The 21,715-nt window shown below is 29.8% G+C and overlaps 1 protein-coding gene across 1 annotated transcript in view; it reads right to left on the bottom strand.

Moving 5' to 3' along the window:
• Positions 1–21,715, bottom strand: part of Cadps (calcium-dependent secretion activator 1) — a 310,167-nt gene that overhangs the window by 38,104 nt on the left and 250,348 nt on the right. The window contains exons 26-31 of the mRNA XM_075363363.1: positions 21,398–21,551; positions 18,069–18,227; positions 16,541–16,657; positions 15,519–15,623; positions 13,840–13,982; positions 8,441–8,628 (exon numbers count right to left, since the gene is read on the bottom strand). Of these exons, the coding sequence (XP_075219478.1) occupies positions 8,441–8,628; positions 13,840–13,982; positions 15,519–15,623; positions 16,541–16,657; positions 18,069–18,227; positions 21,398–21,551 (866 nt within the window). The remainder of the gene's footprint in view (positions 1–8,440; positions 8,629–13,839; positions 13,983–15,518; positions 15,624–16,540; positions 16,658–18,068; positions 18,228–21,397; positions 21,552–21,715) is intronic.

The following is a 21,715-nucleotide window of genomic DNA, read 5'->3' as shown; positions in this document are numbered from 1 at the left end:
TTCATCAATAGTATAAAGAGTATTATTCAGAGAGTGATTATCACATATAGTGTAAATTTTGTTTGCTATTCATGTATTAACATTAGACATTTCTAGCATCAGTCCATTATCATAGTAATTTTTATGACTACACAACACAAATTCTTTAATCTTCATGGCTACCATTATTTTCCCTGACAAATTTTATATGCATTCCATGATTTGAATGAAACCGGCATTCAGTCGTCCATAAATTTAATAATTTGAAAGCAAATAATTGACTTAAATTACATATTTCAGTATTAGAAGTCTTGATTAATTTATTTATCTTAGAATTATGCGGCAGATTATATCTATAAGGTATGATTGCTCAATACAGTTTACATTAAAGCAATTCAGCACTAAGCTCTCCCAAACCTCAATAAAATTAATAATGCTCTACATCTGAAAAGTGAGTGAAATTATTACCACCACAAAAAAGAACAACAGTATATCATTACTTCTAAACTGTGACAGTTCATGACTTCTCCTGATAGAATGATAAATATTACTGGCTTAGTCCTGGGATAAACAAGTCCCTATACTTTATACTTAGAGGGAAGATATTCATTCAAAATTTTAGTCAGATTACAACCCTGGATGTTAGCCTCTAGAAACACCTTTCGAATAAAATTTTTGTTACATAAAAAATGAGATGTGCCTTGCCCTCCTTGATCTCCCTACTTCAGTATGTGCAACTTTTTTCTGTGAGGGTATTTAAAGGAGTTTATGTTAACAAACCCCATTCATTAAATAGATAAACTGAGGATAACTATTTGTAGAGAGGTGTAGCAGGTCATTCAGGAGACATTGGAACGTGTGGGGCAGCTTCATCTCTTGACTTGAAAACTGCATTATGGAAGATGGATGTCACTGTCCAGATGTAATTTTTTCAATATAACAAAATTGCATTCCTTCCCACACCTATTCAAACCAAAATAACAAAGTTTGGTGAATAATTATTCGTGTAATGCTCACTGAAAAATGAGTACACTCCCCTGTGTCACTCTGTATTTTTAAAATTATTGCAAAAATTGATATCAAATCACTTAAGCTATTCAATTTATTATCATCTGTTGGACATTTCTAATGAAAATAATTACATAAAATTGAAGAAAATGATTAATTAAATATGAAATAACATTTATATGCGAATGCAATAAACAAAGAAAAAACGAAAAGAAAGATATTATTTATAAGGAAAAACCAGCTAATGGGAAAAGATGGTCTTAAACTGGGAAGATGAACAGAATGCCTTAAAAATATTCATTAATTTACCAAGAGTTACAGTAAGTGGTAAAGTAGATATCTGCTTAAATAAAAAACAGAAAGAAATGGCTCATCAAATCAAATTTATAGAGGTAAATTATTTATTGCTTATCATTAACTTCCGTATACTACAACAGCAATTTAAATTGATTTTAATGTAGTTCATAAATATATAGATTTATCTTTGTGTTTTAATCTTAGTTTTATATATATATAATATATAGTTTATCAAAGTTTAATCTTAGTTTATCAAATTTTATGTTACACACACACACATGCACATGCACACACACACACTGCTGTATATGGACACATAAACATTTTATTATTTCATATGCTACAAAATTCATCACTTTTGACTGTAATAATTTATCAAATTGTTGTAAGTGTGGTATGTGGTTACGGTTTTAAACAAATGATAATTTTTAAGACATGGCAAATCTGAATATATTTTGTTTCAATATATTTGTTTGGTATATTTGTTTAATATTTTGTTTCATATCAACAAAGTATGCTAAAGATAAATTTTTAAAACAATTAAAAATTTGTAATTCTTTTTTTTGTTCTACTGAATAAAAATTTATTCATATTTATTTACTGAAAGTTTCCTCAAGTGGCAGTTGTGGTTAATACTGAACTGCTGTTGCTGCTGCAATTTCTATATGTTTAAAAGGAGCTTTTTATATAGAATTAGAAATGATTTCCAGAAGCTGCAGACAACGGTTTTTTTTCAATGATCATTGCTACAGTCATTCAGAGAAAAAAAAACATGCTACAAATGTTTATATCTAGTGCCATTTTAGAAGCAAGTTAAAGACAGCTTAATGGATTTCAACACATAATTCACTAATTACGCAGTAGTTACACTGCTGACAGTAATTTAACAGTTAAATCACAAATTTTGTTACTCATTTTTATGTCAAACTATACACTAAGTATTCACAAAAGTTATAAAATTTATGACTATATAATCAATACCATGATTCAAGAGTATGTCATACAGAACAAAATTCTGATTGAATTTTTAACTTACTTTTTTCAAGAGTTTATGGAAAAGCTAGAATAAATATTCATTTACTAATACATTTTTTGTCATACAAAATAGGAAAAGGAATTTTCTCGCTAAAGTATGTTTGTTTATGTTACCAAATAAAATCTTATATTTTCATATTTACCATATAAATTTATATTTTATAAACAAGTTACCTTATAAGTTACTGTATTTTTATCTTAAGTATTTATTAGCTTAATGTATTTAATTTATGTTACTGAGTTATATTGATTATTATCAAGGATGGAAATATAGAAACAAATAAATCCCATATATTCATATCATTGTGGTTGATAAATTAAGACTTTAGAACTTCACACCATAAACACAATTTTGCTTAGGAAAGATCCAAATTTGTAAGCATTATAACAGTTAAATAAGTGTTAACAAAATTACTTTTTTGATCTGTTAAACTAGCACGGTAAAACTTTAGCTATTTTTCAAATCAAATAAAAATTATTTCATGATGAATAATTATACTATAAATAGTCTTGATGTAAGGTTATTATATCTATATTTCCCCCCTAAACATATCAATATTAAATTAAAAGAACTGTACAGTGATAAAAGTTACTGTATGTACATTTTTGATTTGAACTGACAACAAAGTATAAATTAAATTATGTTGCAGCAAGAATGTTCTTCCTCTATTCATCATAAAATCAGTTTTTTTTTTGATGGAGGAGAAAATTAATTTTCAGAATTTACTACAACCTTAAAATATCACTTCACAACCACCACATATTGTAATTTTAGAATGAAATAAGCTACAAACAGGAATTAAACAAAATTACTTTTTTGAAAATGCTTTCTTGCTTAAAAACTGGCAAATAAATAGGAAACAAATGAATTGCTATGTCCTTTTAGTTAAAATTGACCATAACAGTTACATATGCAGGTGTGATGCATTAGACAAAGCTTAACCATTTATTTTAGTGCCAGTTGGGAATTCAGTGTTACATCACTGGATGAGTAAACCTGTTTTGAGTAAAAGAATAACAAAAATAATAATATTTTATTATATATATTCATTTGCTATGCTTTAATTTTGGTTGCCATTTTGTTTAAAGTTATATATGATTGGTACTAATATACTATATTAGTGAAGCTTCCTTCTTACATAATTGTTTTGATTTAGAACTATTACTGTGAAACAGTTTCCATCATTTTTAACAAATTATTATATGCAATGGGTAATCAGTTAAATATTTTGCCAAACAGGAGAAATAATCTTTTAAAAACAAAATAATGGTATCAATCTTATGGACATCCATGTAGTCTTATGGACATCTGATGAAAATTGGAAAAAAATATGATTAGTATTAATACCTTCTAGTATTATCAATCTTGAAAAAACCTGTCTGAAATCATATGTTTCGAACTTATTTAAAAATAAATATTTTGTTTGTAATTTTTATAATCATGATGACATAATTATGAAGATAGCCAATGTTGTAAATGTACCTTCTCCCACAATCAGGATAATAGTAACCAGAAAGAAATATCAAAATAATGAAAATTTAAAAGTTTTATAGAGATTAAATTTTGTTCTGATTTTTTTTTACTAAAATGACATTTAAGAGAGAAAACATCATTTCTGATCAAGATTAGTACAACCCCCTGAATATTTTTCAAATTCCATACATTTTAGGTTTGAATCAGGACAAAATTAAATTTATCTGTAAGTTTCATTAAAAGTGGATAAACCATGCAGAAGTGATGTCTTAATAATCAGGACAGATAAACCTACATATAGGTTATACTGTTTATAAGTCTATATTCCAAGTTTCATATTAATCCAGATTAAAATTACAAGAAATTGTTATTGGAATAAAACAAACCATTCAATAAACAAATTATTAAAAATAATAAGGAATCTGATTATAGTCTTGACATAGTTTGCAAAATCAGTTACAAGTTCTAAATCCCTTCCTCATGAAATAGAATCATAATTATAAAAAAATAGTTATAATATAGAATAAATAACAAGTTTTAAAAATAAAATCCTACCTTAAGTTTTTAGATGAATAGTGTATGGTTTTTTTTTTACATTAAAACCTGAATTTTAAATTAGATCTGCTGTAAAACTGCTAATTTTTGATAGAGTGGAATAGAACTAATGATATCCTTTAAGCCAACTAAAGTAGGATTTAAAATGCATCAAAAATTAATTGCTAAATGATTCAACAGACTGTGTTATTTAATAGATTCAAAATTGACACTTAATATTCTGATGCTAAAGAACTAATAATTACAGAAAAAATCATAAGTGTAGTAAAAAAATATCAATAACAGTGAAACAGTGAGCATTTTGTTCTTATTGCTTTCCTTAAAATGGATTATAAAAATTCTTCCAGTAATAGCTTCAGATACAGTAGAAATTTACCAACTGACTCCAATTCTTATAAAATTTTAATGCAGTTTCAACAATTTTTGAAAATTTATGGTGTGCTAGTTTTTGTAATCAATTATGTGGCTACATTCTTGTCAAAACTAGTTAAATGTACTAACAATCTGTAGCAGCTATCTGATTTGTCTTTGTGCCTGTACTAAGTCACAATGATTGTGTATTGCAGAAGAATATACAGCAAATGAATGCTCAATTGCTCAAATAAAATTTAGTGCATCTACTTTCATACATTACTAGTGTTTTGAATAAATCAACAGGTATATAAAATCAGGCATAATAATGATATTCTGAATCCTCTAAACAAATCAAAACCAATTACTCAAACACTTTGCTGTACTCCATGGAAGCCCGTGCTACTCAGTATTCCAAGGGAACCCTAACTGCAACTAATCTTATCAATAAGGTTGACAAGATATGCTCAATCTGAGATGAGTCATATAGAAAAGAGGTTTGGGTTAGTTTGAAGTTGTTATATGGAAATGTAAATAACCGATTGTCATGCTAAGATCACAGGCTACTTTTGAAGAATGAAACCCTTAAAGAATCCAAACTGCCATCTAGGCATAAAAGGAAGTGATTGCCCAATAAGTTTGCAAGGTTTATTGGGTGATCATACAAATTCAAGGTGATAGAGTCTGTCTCAGATAAATTTTAGGTATTAAATAATAGGAGGACCTCATTAAAATGTGTTGTAAAAGACGTTAAGTACCTTTCCTTAGAATTCATAAGAGTAATGTCTGCATCAATGCTGGTCACCACTGTATAGAAATTAAAATGAATAACATAAGAATGGAACTGTTAAACATTGTTTGAGGGCTTCATCTAAGCACAAGAAGATGATTGTTAAAAAACCTCAATCTACAGAATGAAATCAACCAAATTTTTTGACAAATTTTCCAGAAAAAGGGAACATAGTGTAAGTGTTGAATGATTATAGTTATCAGAAATCTGTTAGGACAATGATTATTTGGTAGAAATAGTTATACTTAGATTGTTAAATTTGCATAACTCCTGTCTAGCCACCAATGAGATTAAAGATAATTGAAGAATTTGGTTTCTAAATTTTCTTTTTTCAAGAACCTGATACAACTAAAACAGTGATAATTTGGTTTGTTGGTTAAGTATGCAGTAGTACATAATCAGAAGATTTGCCTTCTGCGGTAGTGAGCTCAAATGAACTAAGTAACTGCTGCTAGTTGGACATTCTGATGAGTTATTTAATGTAAGCAAGCTGCCGCAGAAAATGCTTGATATCATATTTATGTATGGATACTTTTAATTGGGTAGATCAATAAATGTCTTTCTGATGAAGCCAGATGGAATTCTGCACAAAAACATGAAGTGTTCTAACAATGATAATGTCAGATGCTAATTCAAAGTCAACCCTCTTGGAATCTCCACTCAGTGACACTTAAGGAGTTAGTTTTGAATGATTCGTAAAAACTAAGGACCTCTATTGTGTCAATGAGGCAGACTAATTGCTAACTTTCTCTCTGGCAGTGTGAGAAAGTTACAGTAATGTAATATTCATAACAAGCAATCTACTGCTTGAAAATGATAGGATAAATTCAGAGCTATCTTAAGTAAGACATACAGGTCTATAACCAACTTGCAGATTGCATACCCTGTAATCCAGTTATGTCAGTTCACTATTTGCTTATGAACTCTGACAGAGCCATGTTGACAGCAAAGTGTGAGAGTGAAATACAGTAGCAATATTTGAGATGAATTAAGTGATAGTTGACTGTGAGGAGAAAATTCTTCTATGAAATCAAATTGAATCTGAGCCCCATAAATAAAATGAAATTATTAAGTAAGAATCTAATAATTATAATATAAATATGTGTCTTTTAAATAATGGTATTTATGGAAAAAGAATTACGTGGATTTCATGTTAATGTATTGTGTGTATATATATATATGCCTTCAGCTCCAAACAATTTTGAGTTAATTTGTAAGCTTTAAAAATAGATTCCATCAGCTTTTAATTGTTTGAAGCTGATGATAAATAAAAGTAAGCTGTTTAATTGGAGTTTAAATAGTAAAAATAGGTAGTCAAAAATAATAATAAAAAATATATATATATATATATATATATATATAAATACATGAAAAGAATTAAAAAAGAAAGATGAATACATGCAAGAAAAATGCACTAACTTACATAAACAATAAGGATTGAAATGAAAAATGAAACAAAATACAGAATTGTGAAAGTTTAACTCTAAAACAGAAAAGCTACATTATAGACTTCATAAAAATATGTTAACAAAAAAAGACACCAGGAAGAGATCATGGTTTACAAAAGCTAAAAATTGTATTTGCACATCATCCATATGTTTTTGGATTCAAGATTACATCAATAATTATAATTAACGTTGACTAACAGCTCGAAAAAAAATAAGTGCCAAATACATACGAATATGTAACATGTCTGATAAACACATTTATTAATCACTATAAGGCAAAATTACTATGAAGTAATTAATTCACAAATATATATCTAGTGACTAGTGACATTATTAATTACCATAATCCAAATTTCAAATGAATGCTCTTATAATTGCTTATACTGTATCTTGATCTAATATTATTATATAAATCAGTAAAAACATGTATTATCATTAAAACCATATTTAATTTAACTATATATATATTAAACACACACATACATACACACACACACACACACACACACACACACACACACACACACACATACACACACACCTAGTTGCTCCCCCTAAAATGCATAAATTATTTTAAGTATAATAAATACAATAATGTAACAGATCGACAATCATAACAGTTTGACTCAGAAATAACCAGAGGGGTATTTAAATCACAGGCAAGGCTCAGTCATTGAACACTGAGGGGCTGGAAAAACCCCCATATAATAATAATAATAATAATAATAATAATTATAATAATAATAATAATAATGATAACATTGTAATATTATTAGGTTATGTCTAGCGATATTTACTAATAACAACAATTTAACAATGGACTATAATATTTAGTGTGTATTACACATTATCACAGTTGTCAGGTCATTAATTTGATTACTTTGTACCCTTAACAATATGATAACAATAATAATTTTATCTTGACTATTATTATCATTATTCATTTTAATACTATTATTATAGAAATTGTAACTACTATTACTACTTCAATTATTACATAAACAGCATGCAGATGAGATAATGACAATAGATTGTTAACAATGTGACAGAAAAAAATTAAGCGTGAATAATAATTGATAATGAAAGCAAAAGCACTTTTTAAGAAATTTATTAGATCATTGATCTATATATTAAAATTTCCAATATCACAGTGTATTTAAAACATTATTTATAATGAATAAATATAAAAATCAATAAAAATATAATAATATACATATATATTTATTACTTATTTATTTTTATATAATATATAAATCATTATAATTTATTCTAAGAATAAATTAGAAGATTATGCGGTAACATTCCTAAAATAGCAAAACACAAATCAAATATAAAAAACTACGTATAATAAAATTGAGGCAAAAATTAGGCAAAAAACTAACTGCGTAAAAAATACCAGCTCAAAATATTTTAAGAGTACAAAGTAGGCCTTGATATGACATGACCACTGCCAGCACACTACAACAAACAGACAAACACTAATGAAGCCTTAGAACCAACTACCGCCTCCAAACTTGCTTGTGAGCCCGCCGATTCCTTTGCCAAAGACATTTCCGACACGACCAACTACATTTGCTGTTACGTTACTGATCTTTGCTACGTAGTTGCCGTCTTCACCCAGTGTTTCCCTTATAGTAACTTTTGGCTTGCTACGGTCACCATCATCATCTATACCTGTTTCAGGGTAGCTCCTAAATACAATCAAAGAAATTAAAAAAAAAAATCAGTAGTACACACTGAATCAACTAATTATGTTTGTTAAAAGTAAAAAAAATTAGATATATATTTCATTTTTTAAATAATTTATTTCGATTGATTTGATACGAGAAGACTGTTGCTTATAGAACTTACTGCTAAATCAGTAAGTGGTGGCTTGTTCTGTGATATATGGATGGTTATCTACTCCTACCTCCTAAGATAGTTTCCCTGTGGTTTTATTGTCCCCTTCTCCTTCTAAACTCTACCTAATCTTGTACTCAGTTTCTTTTTCCCTGGATAGTAACAATGAAAATCAAGTCAACATTTATACTGGCTCGTATGCAGCACCATCTAGAAGCTGGTGGTATAGCTTCCTTAGTTGCTAGATCTGCTGATTGGGAAAAAAAGAACTAGTGGCTGAGGTTCACGTAAAAATAGAGCTACACAAATGAAAAGCAACTCATAGTCCATCTTTTAGTAATTTTAGATCATGAATATATCCATTCTTTAAAGAAAAAAAATTGGAACCACTCGATATTACAACAAAATACCCTTTTACCAGTGCAAATCATACAAACACTAATATCAGAAATGTAAATAATAGAAAAACTTAAAATTAACAATGATAATAACACAGTGAGTATCTGAATAACCTAACAACTACAGCATCGTATTTTGTTGTGCTAATTTCAAATACATTCATTAGATTGCGTTGAAATAACCTGAGTCGACCAAAATGAACTAGCAAACAATCTTACAGAGCTAATAATGAAAATATGCTGAATGTATTTTTTTTGCAATTTTACATACTTAGGCTTAAGATTCAGATTTAATGAAAAATTGAAAATGTGTAATAATTCAGGTTTAGTTGTAACTGACAAAGAAGGACAAGTTTAAGTTACGAGATTTTGATTTCAACCCATGTGTAAAAATAGTGGTCATATCAATATGTTTTACTTTTTACACAGTAGTGGAATTAATGTTGTAGCAGGGAAAAGATTTCTACGTATGTTCCTGTTCAAGGTATATTGTTTATTCTTATGGCACAAATAATGAGGATACTTATTTTTTTTTAAATATCAGATCCTGATAATCATAAATTTTACCATATATAATGTTTTGTTGAGTATACTAAATCATTAGCTTGGCTTGTTTACTTATTACCTCTACAAGCACTAGTATAACATGCAAAACTCATGTAATTGAAAAAACATCGCACAACATACTTAAAAAACTGATTTTGGTTACATATTTGAAGACGGTTGAGTTCTGACTTCTAGTCTATTCATCATTATAATAAATAAAATTAAAAAAAAAACTTTTTTCTTGTAAAATCCATGTTCTATCATTTTTATTAAACATTTTTTACATAAAGAACAGGATTAGTGAAAAATTCTGAATTTCACAACATAGAGAAAGAATGTAAAAAACTGACTTTCGACATGTTGAGAACTAAAGTCCAATTTTTTTGAACTGAAACAGAATATATTCTTTCTTTTAAATTTAATTTTTGGACCCAATAATCTTACAAAATATGATTTCTCAGAATCAAATCTTTCTCAAAACAGGAATCATTTGCCAGGTTTCTGTACAGATACATATTTTTTATTGCACCACCAGTTACTATAAGATGCTAAAGGAGACCAAGAAGTGTTTGCAGGATTTTACACTGAATTACAAAAGGAGGCTTGATGCATCATAAATATTTCATTGGGTTAAATTGGTCTTATTCAGGGATGTAGAGACACATGACCAACAAGATCAACTAGATAATGTACCAACTGTTTCTGGATGCCTTATGAACAGATTTTTGCAATGGATGAAGCACCACTAATAATCCTATGTACAAGCACTATTTTTTAAGTAAGATCAGTTTTTTAATACAAACAAAACTAGTAAAGATATAGTCCAAAATCTTTTTTTATTTCACTCATTACACCTTGCTACTTTTCTACATAGTTACCTTGTTTGTTTAAACATTTAACATAATGTTTTAGTAAATTGTTTATGCTCATGTCATAGAAATCAGCCGCCTGTGAAGATAACCAATCCTCAACTGATGTTTTCACTTCTTCATTGTGTCAAACTGCTTACTGCCAAGAAACTCCTTCATTTAGTGAAACAAGTGGTAATCACTCGGTGCAAGATCCAGGCTATACAGTGGGGGAGTCCATTTGCTCCCATCCAAAAGATCTGATTAACTCTAGAATTTGAGCAGCAGAATAAGGTCATGCAGCAACAAAACTCTAGATGACAGTAGGCCATGTCAGTTATTCAATATGACACGCTGAAGCTTCGTCAAGGTCTTGCAATAAGCAGCTGAGTTTATTGTTGTCCCTTTGGGCATAAAATCAACTAACAGGATACCATGTCTATCCCAAAACACAGTTGCCATAATTTGGCATGTTGACATGTTCACTTTGACTGGAGATGTAGTGTGTTACCATTCCACTGACTGCTGCTTTGATGCTGGAGTGATGTGAAAAACCCATGCCTTGTCCCCTGTCACAATGTGGTCCTTCATCTCTTTCTTTACGGTATCAGGTCAAAAATTTCAAAGCACTAGCCATTCTCCTTTTTTGGTATTCTTTAGAAACCAGCCTGGAAACCCATCATGAGCACAGTTTTTTGAACTGCAAGATTTCAGAAAAGATTTTGTATAGCAATGACCTTGAAACTTGTGGGATTATCAGTGACAAAGTGGAAAGTGTGAATCGCCGGTCTTCATGAATTTCTGTGTCAACTTTGTGTACCAAATCTTCTATGATTACAGAAGGTCAGCTCGATTGTAGTTCATCACTGTGATGCTATGCCTGCAAATGGTGTCTGATTTTGTGTAAAGCATACCGGGAGCCGGGACGCATGCGTGTTTCAACAGCCACGCAATATTTACATACCTACAGCCAATGCTCTTGCCGAGGTGGAGAGCAACAACTGTAAATATGTTTTGGCAATTTTTATAGATAAAGAGGCAGCATTTCCTTCCTTGTGTTGGAGTTCTGTCCTCTATGAGTTGGAATGCTGCAATGTTCCCATAGCCCTCCAGGCCGTAGTGCGAGACTATTTGTCTAATTTTACGGCTCTGTTTAGATATGCGCACTGTAGAAAAATCTGTCACCAGGGGAAGCCCGCAGGGTTCCGTTCTCAGTCTCCTACTGTGGAACCTGGTATTTGATGGATTTTTGGGAGACATTTTCGGAACGGGTAACAGCCCAGGCTTTTGCCGATGACTGTCTCCGCAGAGGGCTGGATGAACATGCAAAATTTAAAGATTTCTGTGCCCAAGACGAAAATAAGGGAATGTGTAATCAGCCAAGTTAGAGTTCATAAATACCTAGGTGTTTTGTTTGATGAAAAGTTGCTGTTTAGCAAGCACATTAGGCAAGTAGCAGCGGATGCCATCTCTGTGATGCACAAGCTTAGAAGAATTGCTCGGAAGGATTATGGGCTGTCAGGCCGTCATTTGTACATGGTGTACCAAGGTATCTTTGAAAGTATGACCTGTTATGCTGCGTCCGTTTGGGCACATAGGTTGGACAGAAATCAAGCACTAATTCAAAATTTAAGAAGTGCCCAGCGCAGAGCCTTAATTGAATACACTGTTGTTTTTAAAACAACCTCCTACGAGGCTACCACTGTACTGGGAAAGGCTCTCCCAATCGATTTAGTGATGAAAGTTAGAGCAGCCCTGTGGAAGTTGCGAAAAGGTAGGGAGGCCAAGGTATTTGGGATGCGGTTTCAAGCTGGGCTAGTACCGGAGCGGATTGATGATCACAATGTACCGGGATCTAAATTTTGAACAGTTGGCCATCTCCTGCTTGCAGAGGAGGCTTTACAGCCTTGCAATGGATGCATGGCAGCAAGAATGGCACACCACGACTAAGGGTAGGTCCTTGTATAGATTTATACAGGACTTGGGGGGATGGTACACCTCTAGTTCATTTTTAAGGGCAACGGGAGCCCAAGTGCTCTCCAACCACATGAATTTAAACCAATATTTGTTTCGGATCTACTGTCAGCTGATGAGCTGTGTGTCTGCAGGGAGGTCCAGTAAAATGAACATATGATGTTCAACTGCTTAGCTCTTGGGGGACCAGAACTCAGGGTACCCTGGAACTTAGAGGTCAAGGGGAAAATTGGCCACTCATAAGCAGCAAGTCAGTGTGGCAAGAGCCGAACTGTTCGTCCATGTGGGCATTCCTTGATGATGTTGCTTTGTTCAACCGGCATTAGTAGTTTATCTAAGGGAAACTCCTACCATACTGCTGTGGGAAGCTACCCGAGAATTACAACTGGCCATCAGCTAACTAAAGCTCCAAGCACTTTAAAATGGTGGACAGGTACTTGCTGGCATTCAGCAACCTAGGCATGGCAGCAAATTGCTGTCTTGATGATATAAATTTATTTATTGAAGTCATATATATTTTTAGTAGTTGACGAGGTGCGCCTACCCATTTTAGTTATATATTAGTTATATATGGGCAGTTGGGACATGTAAGCCAGTGGTGTATGGCACCGCGCTTAGTCTGCTCATGCTGTTAGCAAAGCTCTAGGAGCTATTAGGACACTGGCTGCTAAACTGTTTTGAGGCTCAGTAGCTGTTTGTGGTACAGCCATTTGGTCTTATGCTTTAGGGTGACTGAATAGGGTGGTGGCAGAAGAAATGCCAAGTAAACCAATACCTACAGCCAATTGGACCTTACTTACAAAATAGCCTATGTATATAAAATTCTTATGTCTTAAGAGATTTCTCATAAAGTTGTATGAATTTTGAAGTTATTAGGTAAGTGGTCTTCAAGATAGTGTTGAGAAGGATGCCAGGAATTAATCAGCAAGAACTGGATATAAACATATACTATGACTAATCAGAAAAGAACCCTTGGCAGATTTTTCCAGAGAAAAAATCTGAGGTCTCAATTGGAACTGTTTTCCAGGTTGTTAAGGTGGCTTAATCAAAATGGTCACCCTCCTTCTGCTACTCAAACAGAAGTGTCAGATGGTAGCTGTTTTAAATGATTTGATTAGTAAATCATTTTAAACAGTTAAGAAACAAAATTCTGTATTTTGTTCAAGAGTCAATCTTTTCATCAATTATTTTAATTTTCCCAACAATCTTGACAGAATGGAACAAGTGACCCTGCTCAAGGATCAGGTTTACATTAAAGTTGAAGCATCAATTAATACAAATTTTTCTTAATACTTACTCTGAATCATCATCTCTTCTAGAACTCATGGTTAAAGCACATGTTGCTTCTTCTGTCTGCATTCTCTGAGAAACAGTCTGGTACGTCTTCGAGTTCAATTTATCCTCCATCACACCATGTAGTTCAAAGTCTGAATAAAGTTTCTGAAATTAATTAAGAAAAAAATATAAATTTAAAAGTATTAACATTTTTCATTTTTCTGAGGAAAAATGAAAACATTATTATAATATATAAAATGATACATTAATGATATTTTAAATTAAGATTATTAATTGAAACAGAGTGCAGAGTACAGCACTAGCAGATGCTGATAAAAGAGTTTTGTGAGAATTAAAGATTTACTTCAACGTTAGAAAAACTTATTAGTAATTTAATTTACAAATTTAACTACAGAAATTCATTAAAAAATATATTTGCATTATTTTATTTTATGTTAAAAAAACACACAAGTTTTAAAGGGAAGAAGCTCACCCAACTTGTTTGTATTTAAAAAAAAAAGATTTAGATTTTGAATTTTACAAAAATATACTTTTACAACATTTGGACATTTTTGTATTAAATTAGCTTCAATACTTAAGAGGTTTATTGACACAACTATTTATTATCAATGAACACAATAAAATTTGGTTAAACTGTTCTAATTCTTCAACGTAAAAAAATCACTTACTTCCTGTATAAAAGGAGATGATCTTCTTGAAGATTTTTACAGTAATTATGTAATTTCTTTGTTGGTGCTACTGTAATTTGTACTCAATTGAATACCATATAAGCTGCATTAGTTTCATTCTTCATATGTTATTTTAGTTTAATTTTTGTGTTAAATTTCATATTATTTGAGTACGATTAGTACGTGGCATTTACGTACTATATATAAAATTAGCACATTGTGATATTTATGTCTATATGTGTCTTGTATTTGAAAGATGATTTGCCAACACCAATTGTGATGTATAGAGTGCTTATATATGTTGTTTGTATGAAGTTGAATACCTGTTTAGTCTCATCAATGAAAGCACCACATAAAGACACTACATACAACAATCAATTTTTGCAAATCACTTTAGAGAAACAGGACATCCACACAAAGATGTTAACAAAGGTGTAGGAATTTAAAACGTAACTCATAAAAACTAAGCTCAATACATTTGAATAATATTAAATTTAAAAATCTACTAAATCCGACAAAAATAACATAATAAATTAACAAACGAGTGTAGATCAAATATATTATTCAATTACATACTTGAGGGGCTTCATAACATTTTTAAAATAAACATCATTAACATCAGTTCTACCAGAGACTCCTTGCCACAGAGAAAGGTGCTGAAGATTAGCTTCAAAAAGTCCTTTAGAATAACAATTTTCATATTATTATTATTAGTTGTTCGTAATTTTCAAATGTCATCATGTTTTGTCAAGTTGTTCAACAAAATTAATAATTTATGCAGATGATACAACTTAGATAAAATCCAGGGGTAAAATAAATATATTAGAGATACATTTTTACTGATAAACATGCAGCTGTGTTAATCAACACCTATTTTACCAACTACATTCAGTCATTCAGCTCCTTGCATAAACTACCCCACATCTGGCATATCCATAGATATCTTAACTTTTTTACTCTATCTGGTTTTATATGCAATAATTTTCTAAAAGAAACAAATTAAAGGATTTACCTTAACTATATGAGCTAAACAAGTGCACTGATACATATGCAAAGAATGATCCAGTCGCTCTGAAAGCCAGTTGCATAAAAGCTGAATCTGTGCAGTGTACCATTGCTGTAAAAAAAAAACTGAATTAACACAAATAAAAGAGAAACATGTCTATAAAACATATTTATAAAGTTCCATGAAATTTTATAAATATTGCAAGAAGAGGATGTGAATAGAGAAAGGAGTTCATTGACCCACAGAGGAACCGGCTTTAAGGTGGTTTAACACTTTTCCAACAAACAAAATTTTTGCTTTTAATTTTAATTAAATTTAATATTTTTCCTCTAACTTGTTAATAAAGTGATCATAAACGTGTCAAAACCAATCTTACATTTGTAAAAAAAAAACTATTCTATAGTCAGTAATAGTTATAATTACAGTGTGTGTGGCAAAAACTAATTTTATGAACAACAGCCTATGAGAAAACTCATTTTATAATAGTTGTCCTCTTCATATTAAGTGGCTGAATTATACCTTTACAGAAAAAAATGATTATAAAACTTAAAAGCCTACATTAGAAAAAATAATATATTTAAATATAATGCTCTTCTTGGTAAAAGATAAGTTTTTGAATGTTTTCAAGTGATAACAAACTTATTTTCAATTACAGCATCAATTCATTAATACAAATAAATTTAATTCATTTAAGAGTGAGTTTTTCCCAGATTGTTGTCTTTTTACTACTGAATTCCCAACTGTAAAAGTTAAAAAAGATTTAAAAAAAAATATAATGAACTAGATTATAATGTAGACATGTGCGCATATTTTCATATAAATAAGAATAAATAGATATTTTAGATATAATATACTTGTCTATTAGCAATTATTTTATAAAGTTAAGGAAAAAGTTTACATTCATTTCAACTTATCCTTAAGTTTATGTAAATTATCCTAAAATACAATGAGAGTATTGGTATATGAGGTTGAATATAAAATAGATGAATAAAGTAAACAATCAAACTCAAAAATAAAATGATAGTTACCTCAAAAAAATTTAAAATCCATAATTCGTCAGTAATTTTGCTTCTGACTTGATCCATACAATTTCTTGTAAAATTGACATACGCTTGACCTATATCTTTGCCTGAACCTGACACATTCTGGAAAAAAAGTGTTATTGAAAATATAAATTACATAAAATCTTCAAAATAAAATGTATACTTATTAATTACTGTAAAAAAATAAGAGACCAATAAGAATAATAACATTTTATATAATATAGTAACTCTCTTACAAAAATATTTATAGAGAATTAAATCTGTAATATCATAGCTTTTGTGATGATAATGTGACTAATCAAAATGACCTAATAGTACTCTGGAAATCTAAAAATCATGCATTAATACAATTTATTTTTTATGTGAATTCAAATTTCAATCGGACTAAACAATTTGTTTCAATTAGCTGACACAGTCATAAAAACAAGCAGTATTATACTATCACAGCCACTGAAAAAACAATTTCATTGTAAAAGTGTTAGTGAATCTCCTTATTGTCCACCCAAAAAATCTTTTAGTTGAAAAGACACCCAAAAAACAATTCTTTGTCCTGAATAACAACAAAAACAGAATAATAAAAAAAAATAATAATAATGACCAATACAAACCCCTGGCAAACAGAAAAATACAAAGAAACTGAATACTATCTGCTACTCTCAAATTTCTCTAAAACACAATTATTTGCTTTGAATGTAGGGGAAAAATACTTAAAAACTTAAGTCGTGCAAAAACTTGAAAAAAATTACAAAAATTCACTTACCACAGGGCTGTTTTTTGTATGTTGATCTGTCGAAGACTGTCTTTTCTTGTTGTCTTATGCGTTAAATTATTTTATAGAGTAACATTAATTTGAAATTGAAACAGTCCTGTGCCATGTGAATTTTTGTAACCAAAAGAGGAACAACAATAAAATAAAAATAATTGTTTTGCATTTGAAACATGATGTCACTTTCTTAGTACTGAAAACACATAAAAATACATTGCTTCATAAGCAGCAATTGCATCAAGTTTATGCTACTAAGAAATAATTAATCATGGTGTGCCAGTGTTTTAGAGAACAATGTATAGCAGTGATGTCTGGGCTGATCACCCAAGCTTGCCGTTACGTGGTGGGTACTATAAAATTTTTTGTATAACAATAGTACATATAACTATCTAGAAACTGGAAGTTGAAAAAATTAACAATTCTTTACACTGATGATTGACTTAACACTTTCTATCATGTGTTAAAAAAATTGTTTTATATTGCAGAGGAAAGATCTAATTAATTATCTTTCCAATAAGTGAAGTGATTAGCATGTTGGCTTCTAGATCAGATGATCTTGAATTTGAATCATGGCAGAAGTCTGATGGTTTTTCACCAATCATTTCACCCATGTCAACTTCCTCATTAAAACAAGTGAAAAATCATATTTGCGATTGTGTAGTAGTTTAAATAAAATACTTTAAATAATCTATTAGCAACATATAATTAAACACATAAAATTAAAAACAGAAATTCATGATAACTTACAGTAAAACTGAGTATAGAGCCAATCAAACTGCCTTCATCATAACGAGATAATTTTGAAAGAGTAGCTTCCAGAACAGAAACTAGTTTGCTGATCATTCCTTGGCTCATATTAGCTGATGTTTTCTCAATTAGATCATCAATTTTTGTATGGTACTGATGCTGAAACATAGATTCATAACACATGGAAAGATTACTTAGCTTCTAGTAAATGTGTCATCTCGCTAAATAAATTAAGAGTTTCTGTTTTCTAAGTACAATCTGACAATAACAGAAATACTTATTATTATTAACAGTAATAATAATGACTAATGATAGTCAAGCTTTGAATAGGGAGGTGATTTGAATATGGTGCTGAAAAATCCACAGTGTATAATGGTTTCTTTCAACATTTATCTGTAAAATTCTATATCAACTTGTGCAGCTAAATTTGAATTACTCTATTCTTTAAGGCGCACTTAGAATCAATGATTTAATATTTAGTCATTGTTTTGTCTTCTGAAACAATAATCTTGTGACTAAACTTTTATTTATTATAACTTCAAAGTTATCTTGCTAGTATCTTCAAAGTTTTTATGTATTCTGAATACTATTTATCAGTAAAAACTATGAAATAAATTAACAATGATCAAATTTAAAAAAAATATTTTAGGTAAACAATATTATTTGATTTCTGAGAAATTTATTTAATATTTAAATGTGGTAGAACTGTCTTTTATGAACTACCTACTAACTTAGTAGAAATATCTTGAGGAACAAATTTTGAAAAAACATTGGGTAAATGAAAATTATAGTTAACAATAATACAAGTAATTTCATTTTAAAGATGCTAAAGATGAACTATAGTACAATATTCCACTAAGTGAATAAATGAAATATCTTAGTCAGCTACTGTTTTCAGTAAAATAGCATATCAACAATAATAAAATAACTGAATTAAACAATACTCATTTACTTATATTTAAAATGTTCTATTTTAACAAAAATGTTCAATAGTTGTTTTGACAAACTTCCTCTTTAAATAAGCCTCAGAGATATAAATCATTAAACTGGAAGAGCCTTAATTACTGTTCTTTTTTCTGTAAAATCATTATGGATTCAAGCAAGTGAACAGTCAGATCTATATCAAGTTGCTCTATTCTGTTGGTAGAATGCATGAGCAACTCATGAAGCATCAGTTGGCTCCTAAAACATTTATAAATCTACGGATAGATGTCAGTATCTTCAAAAGTCTGTTGATGTGGTGATTAAAAACTGTACACCAAATGCTGTTTTAGGTCATTAAGTACTTTTTTCTAATTCATGTTAATTTTATGCTGCTCAGTGTCATGTATGCTGTGAATTTACTACCCTGAAAGATGGAAATCGACTTCATTGTTAGATATAAAAGAATTAAGTCAATTCATTAAATGTTTCTGAAAGTCACTAACAAAAATGGGATATTCTTCCCATATTACATTTTCTAAATTCATGGATAAACACACATAATACAGCTTCTGTTTTAATTAGTGGAATATTTAGTGATACGAACTATGAGAAAAACTGTTAGGCTAATTTTAGATTTGACTGCAGAGAACTTCTTGAAATATGATATGCTACGTGAACAACAGTTTCTGGTAAGAATACAATCAACTGATTTATTTTTTCATTGACCTAAGAACCAGTTGTAGACACATTTTTTATTAACTCATGGATTGTTGATTTTGCAGTAACGACATCACAGAGATATTCTTTTTCAAATCATTCAGGAACAAATTAAAAATATGGTATGCAAACATACTGTTTCACAATGAAGAGATGCTGTTGAATATGGCACATCTTGCAGCCAATACAAAAACACAACAATAGAATCCAAAATTTTAGTAACCTCCAATGTGAATATCCTACAAGGTATATTTATGCCACAATTTTTTCCTCAAAAGCTAATAACTTTAGAAGTTATTTATTTATAGAGAGATTAGTTAATGTCTCATAATGTAGTCACTAGTCAATAATAAATGTCATCAGAGTGCAATGAGACTGCAATCAGATTTTTTTAACCTTGATTTACAATAGCAGGTTATTAAACATGACTTTGGCAATTAGCATTTTATCTTATGCTTCATAATTTTCATATTCCAAAATGTTACACCTTGAAACATATCAAGTATTGTAGAACCATCAGATTGTAAGAGATGCAGTTTATGTCTTACCCAAAACCATTGGTCACTCTATGATGCTAATTTTGATTCATGAATAAAAAATCAGTACAAGTGTTGAATATTTTCAATATAATAACAATATGAATGATATAGTTGGTGTCATTAATAAACACTCAGAGTTATTTTATTTCAAATAAACGACTCTGGATACTGGACTCTGTATCTATAAAGAACATTAAAATCTTTGGCTGGGAAGACAGAGTCCAGTAATAATAACTGACATGGTAAAGCAATTACTGAGGTATTAATAGTCTTATCCCCTTACTCTAAATGGCTGTTCTAAAACTTAACTGTTCTTTATTAAGCTCTGTTTTATCACCACTTTCATTTCACACTACTGTTGGGCTCCTCTGCTGACTACTGATTCATATCCCATCCCTATTTTCCAAACATCTCTCCTGAGAAGTAAAGTCTAACTTAATGGATAATAACATATATGAAATTTGTTGGATGTCATATAATTTACAAATTGTTTTTAAAATGAAAAAGAAAACTGTTAGAAATAGCAAAATGAGGGGAAAAATAGTCATTTAAGCAGGTTTTTGTATCGTGGCCTATGACAGCTCTATATTAGTATGCACAAGACAAATAGTTAAAATCTTTACGATAATAGGAAATGAAGATCCTATAAGGAATAAAGAAAATATTCTCATAAAATAATAAAATGTACGGTTATTTCTAAAGACTATATCATAATATATGGGAACTAATTTAATATAAAAACTTTCACACAAATTATAGATTGTAAAAATGAAGATGTTTAATAAATTATTAAGAATTTTTTAAACAATAATGCATTTTCAACTGTCAAACTCCTTTCTTCAAAGAACTACAGTGGTGAACTGGGTAATGTTTTTCAGATTTCACAGTATATAGGTTATTACCTATATACTGTAAATATATAAGTTATAATATCTGAATTATGGCCTGTAAGTTTTATGTTTTTTTTAAATCTTCCTGCGCTTCTTTTAAGTTTCTAGTATCCACTTTAAAAATACACTCAAGTTTTCCAGAATTTCAGAGCGCTAAATTAAATATAAAGAAGATATTAATTACACTAATATCATTGAAAACATAAAAATCAGTTAAATGATTAAACAATATTTTTATGTTTAAATAATTAGAACTTACAACATCAACCCCATCAACAGCACACAATTTCAGAGACTTGCTTTTTGCATCCAATATAACATTCACCATTGCACACATTTCAGATGGAATAATATAATCTGTAGAAATAAATGTAACTCCTTTTTTCAACCACTGTTGAAAGGCATTTTCAGTCCTGAAATAGAAATGGTTATTTTCAATTTTTCATATCTAGCAAAAAAAAAAAATTATAATTAAATAAAAAAATGTACCAAAAATCAATAGTACTTTAAGCATAATCAGTGATGGAAACAGTTTAAACAAAAGAAAAAAAAAATCTTAAATAAAGTCTGGTTAAAG

Source organism: Lycorma delicatula, chromosome 4 (assembly GCF_047948215.1).
Source record: "Lycorma delicatula isolate Av1 chromosome 4, ASM4794821v1, whole genome shotgun sequence".
Lineage (NCBI taxonomy): Eukaryota > Metazoa > Arthropoda > Insecta > Hemiptera > Fulgoridae > Lycorma > Lycorma delicatula.
This window is presented reverse-complemented; position numbering and strand designations above follow the sequence as displayed.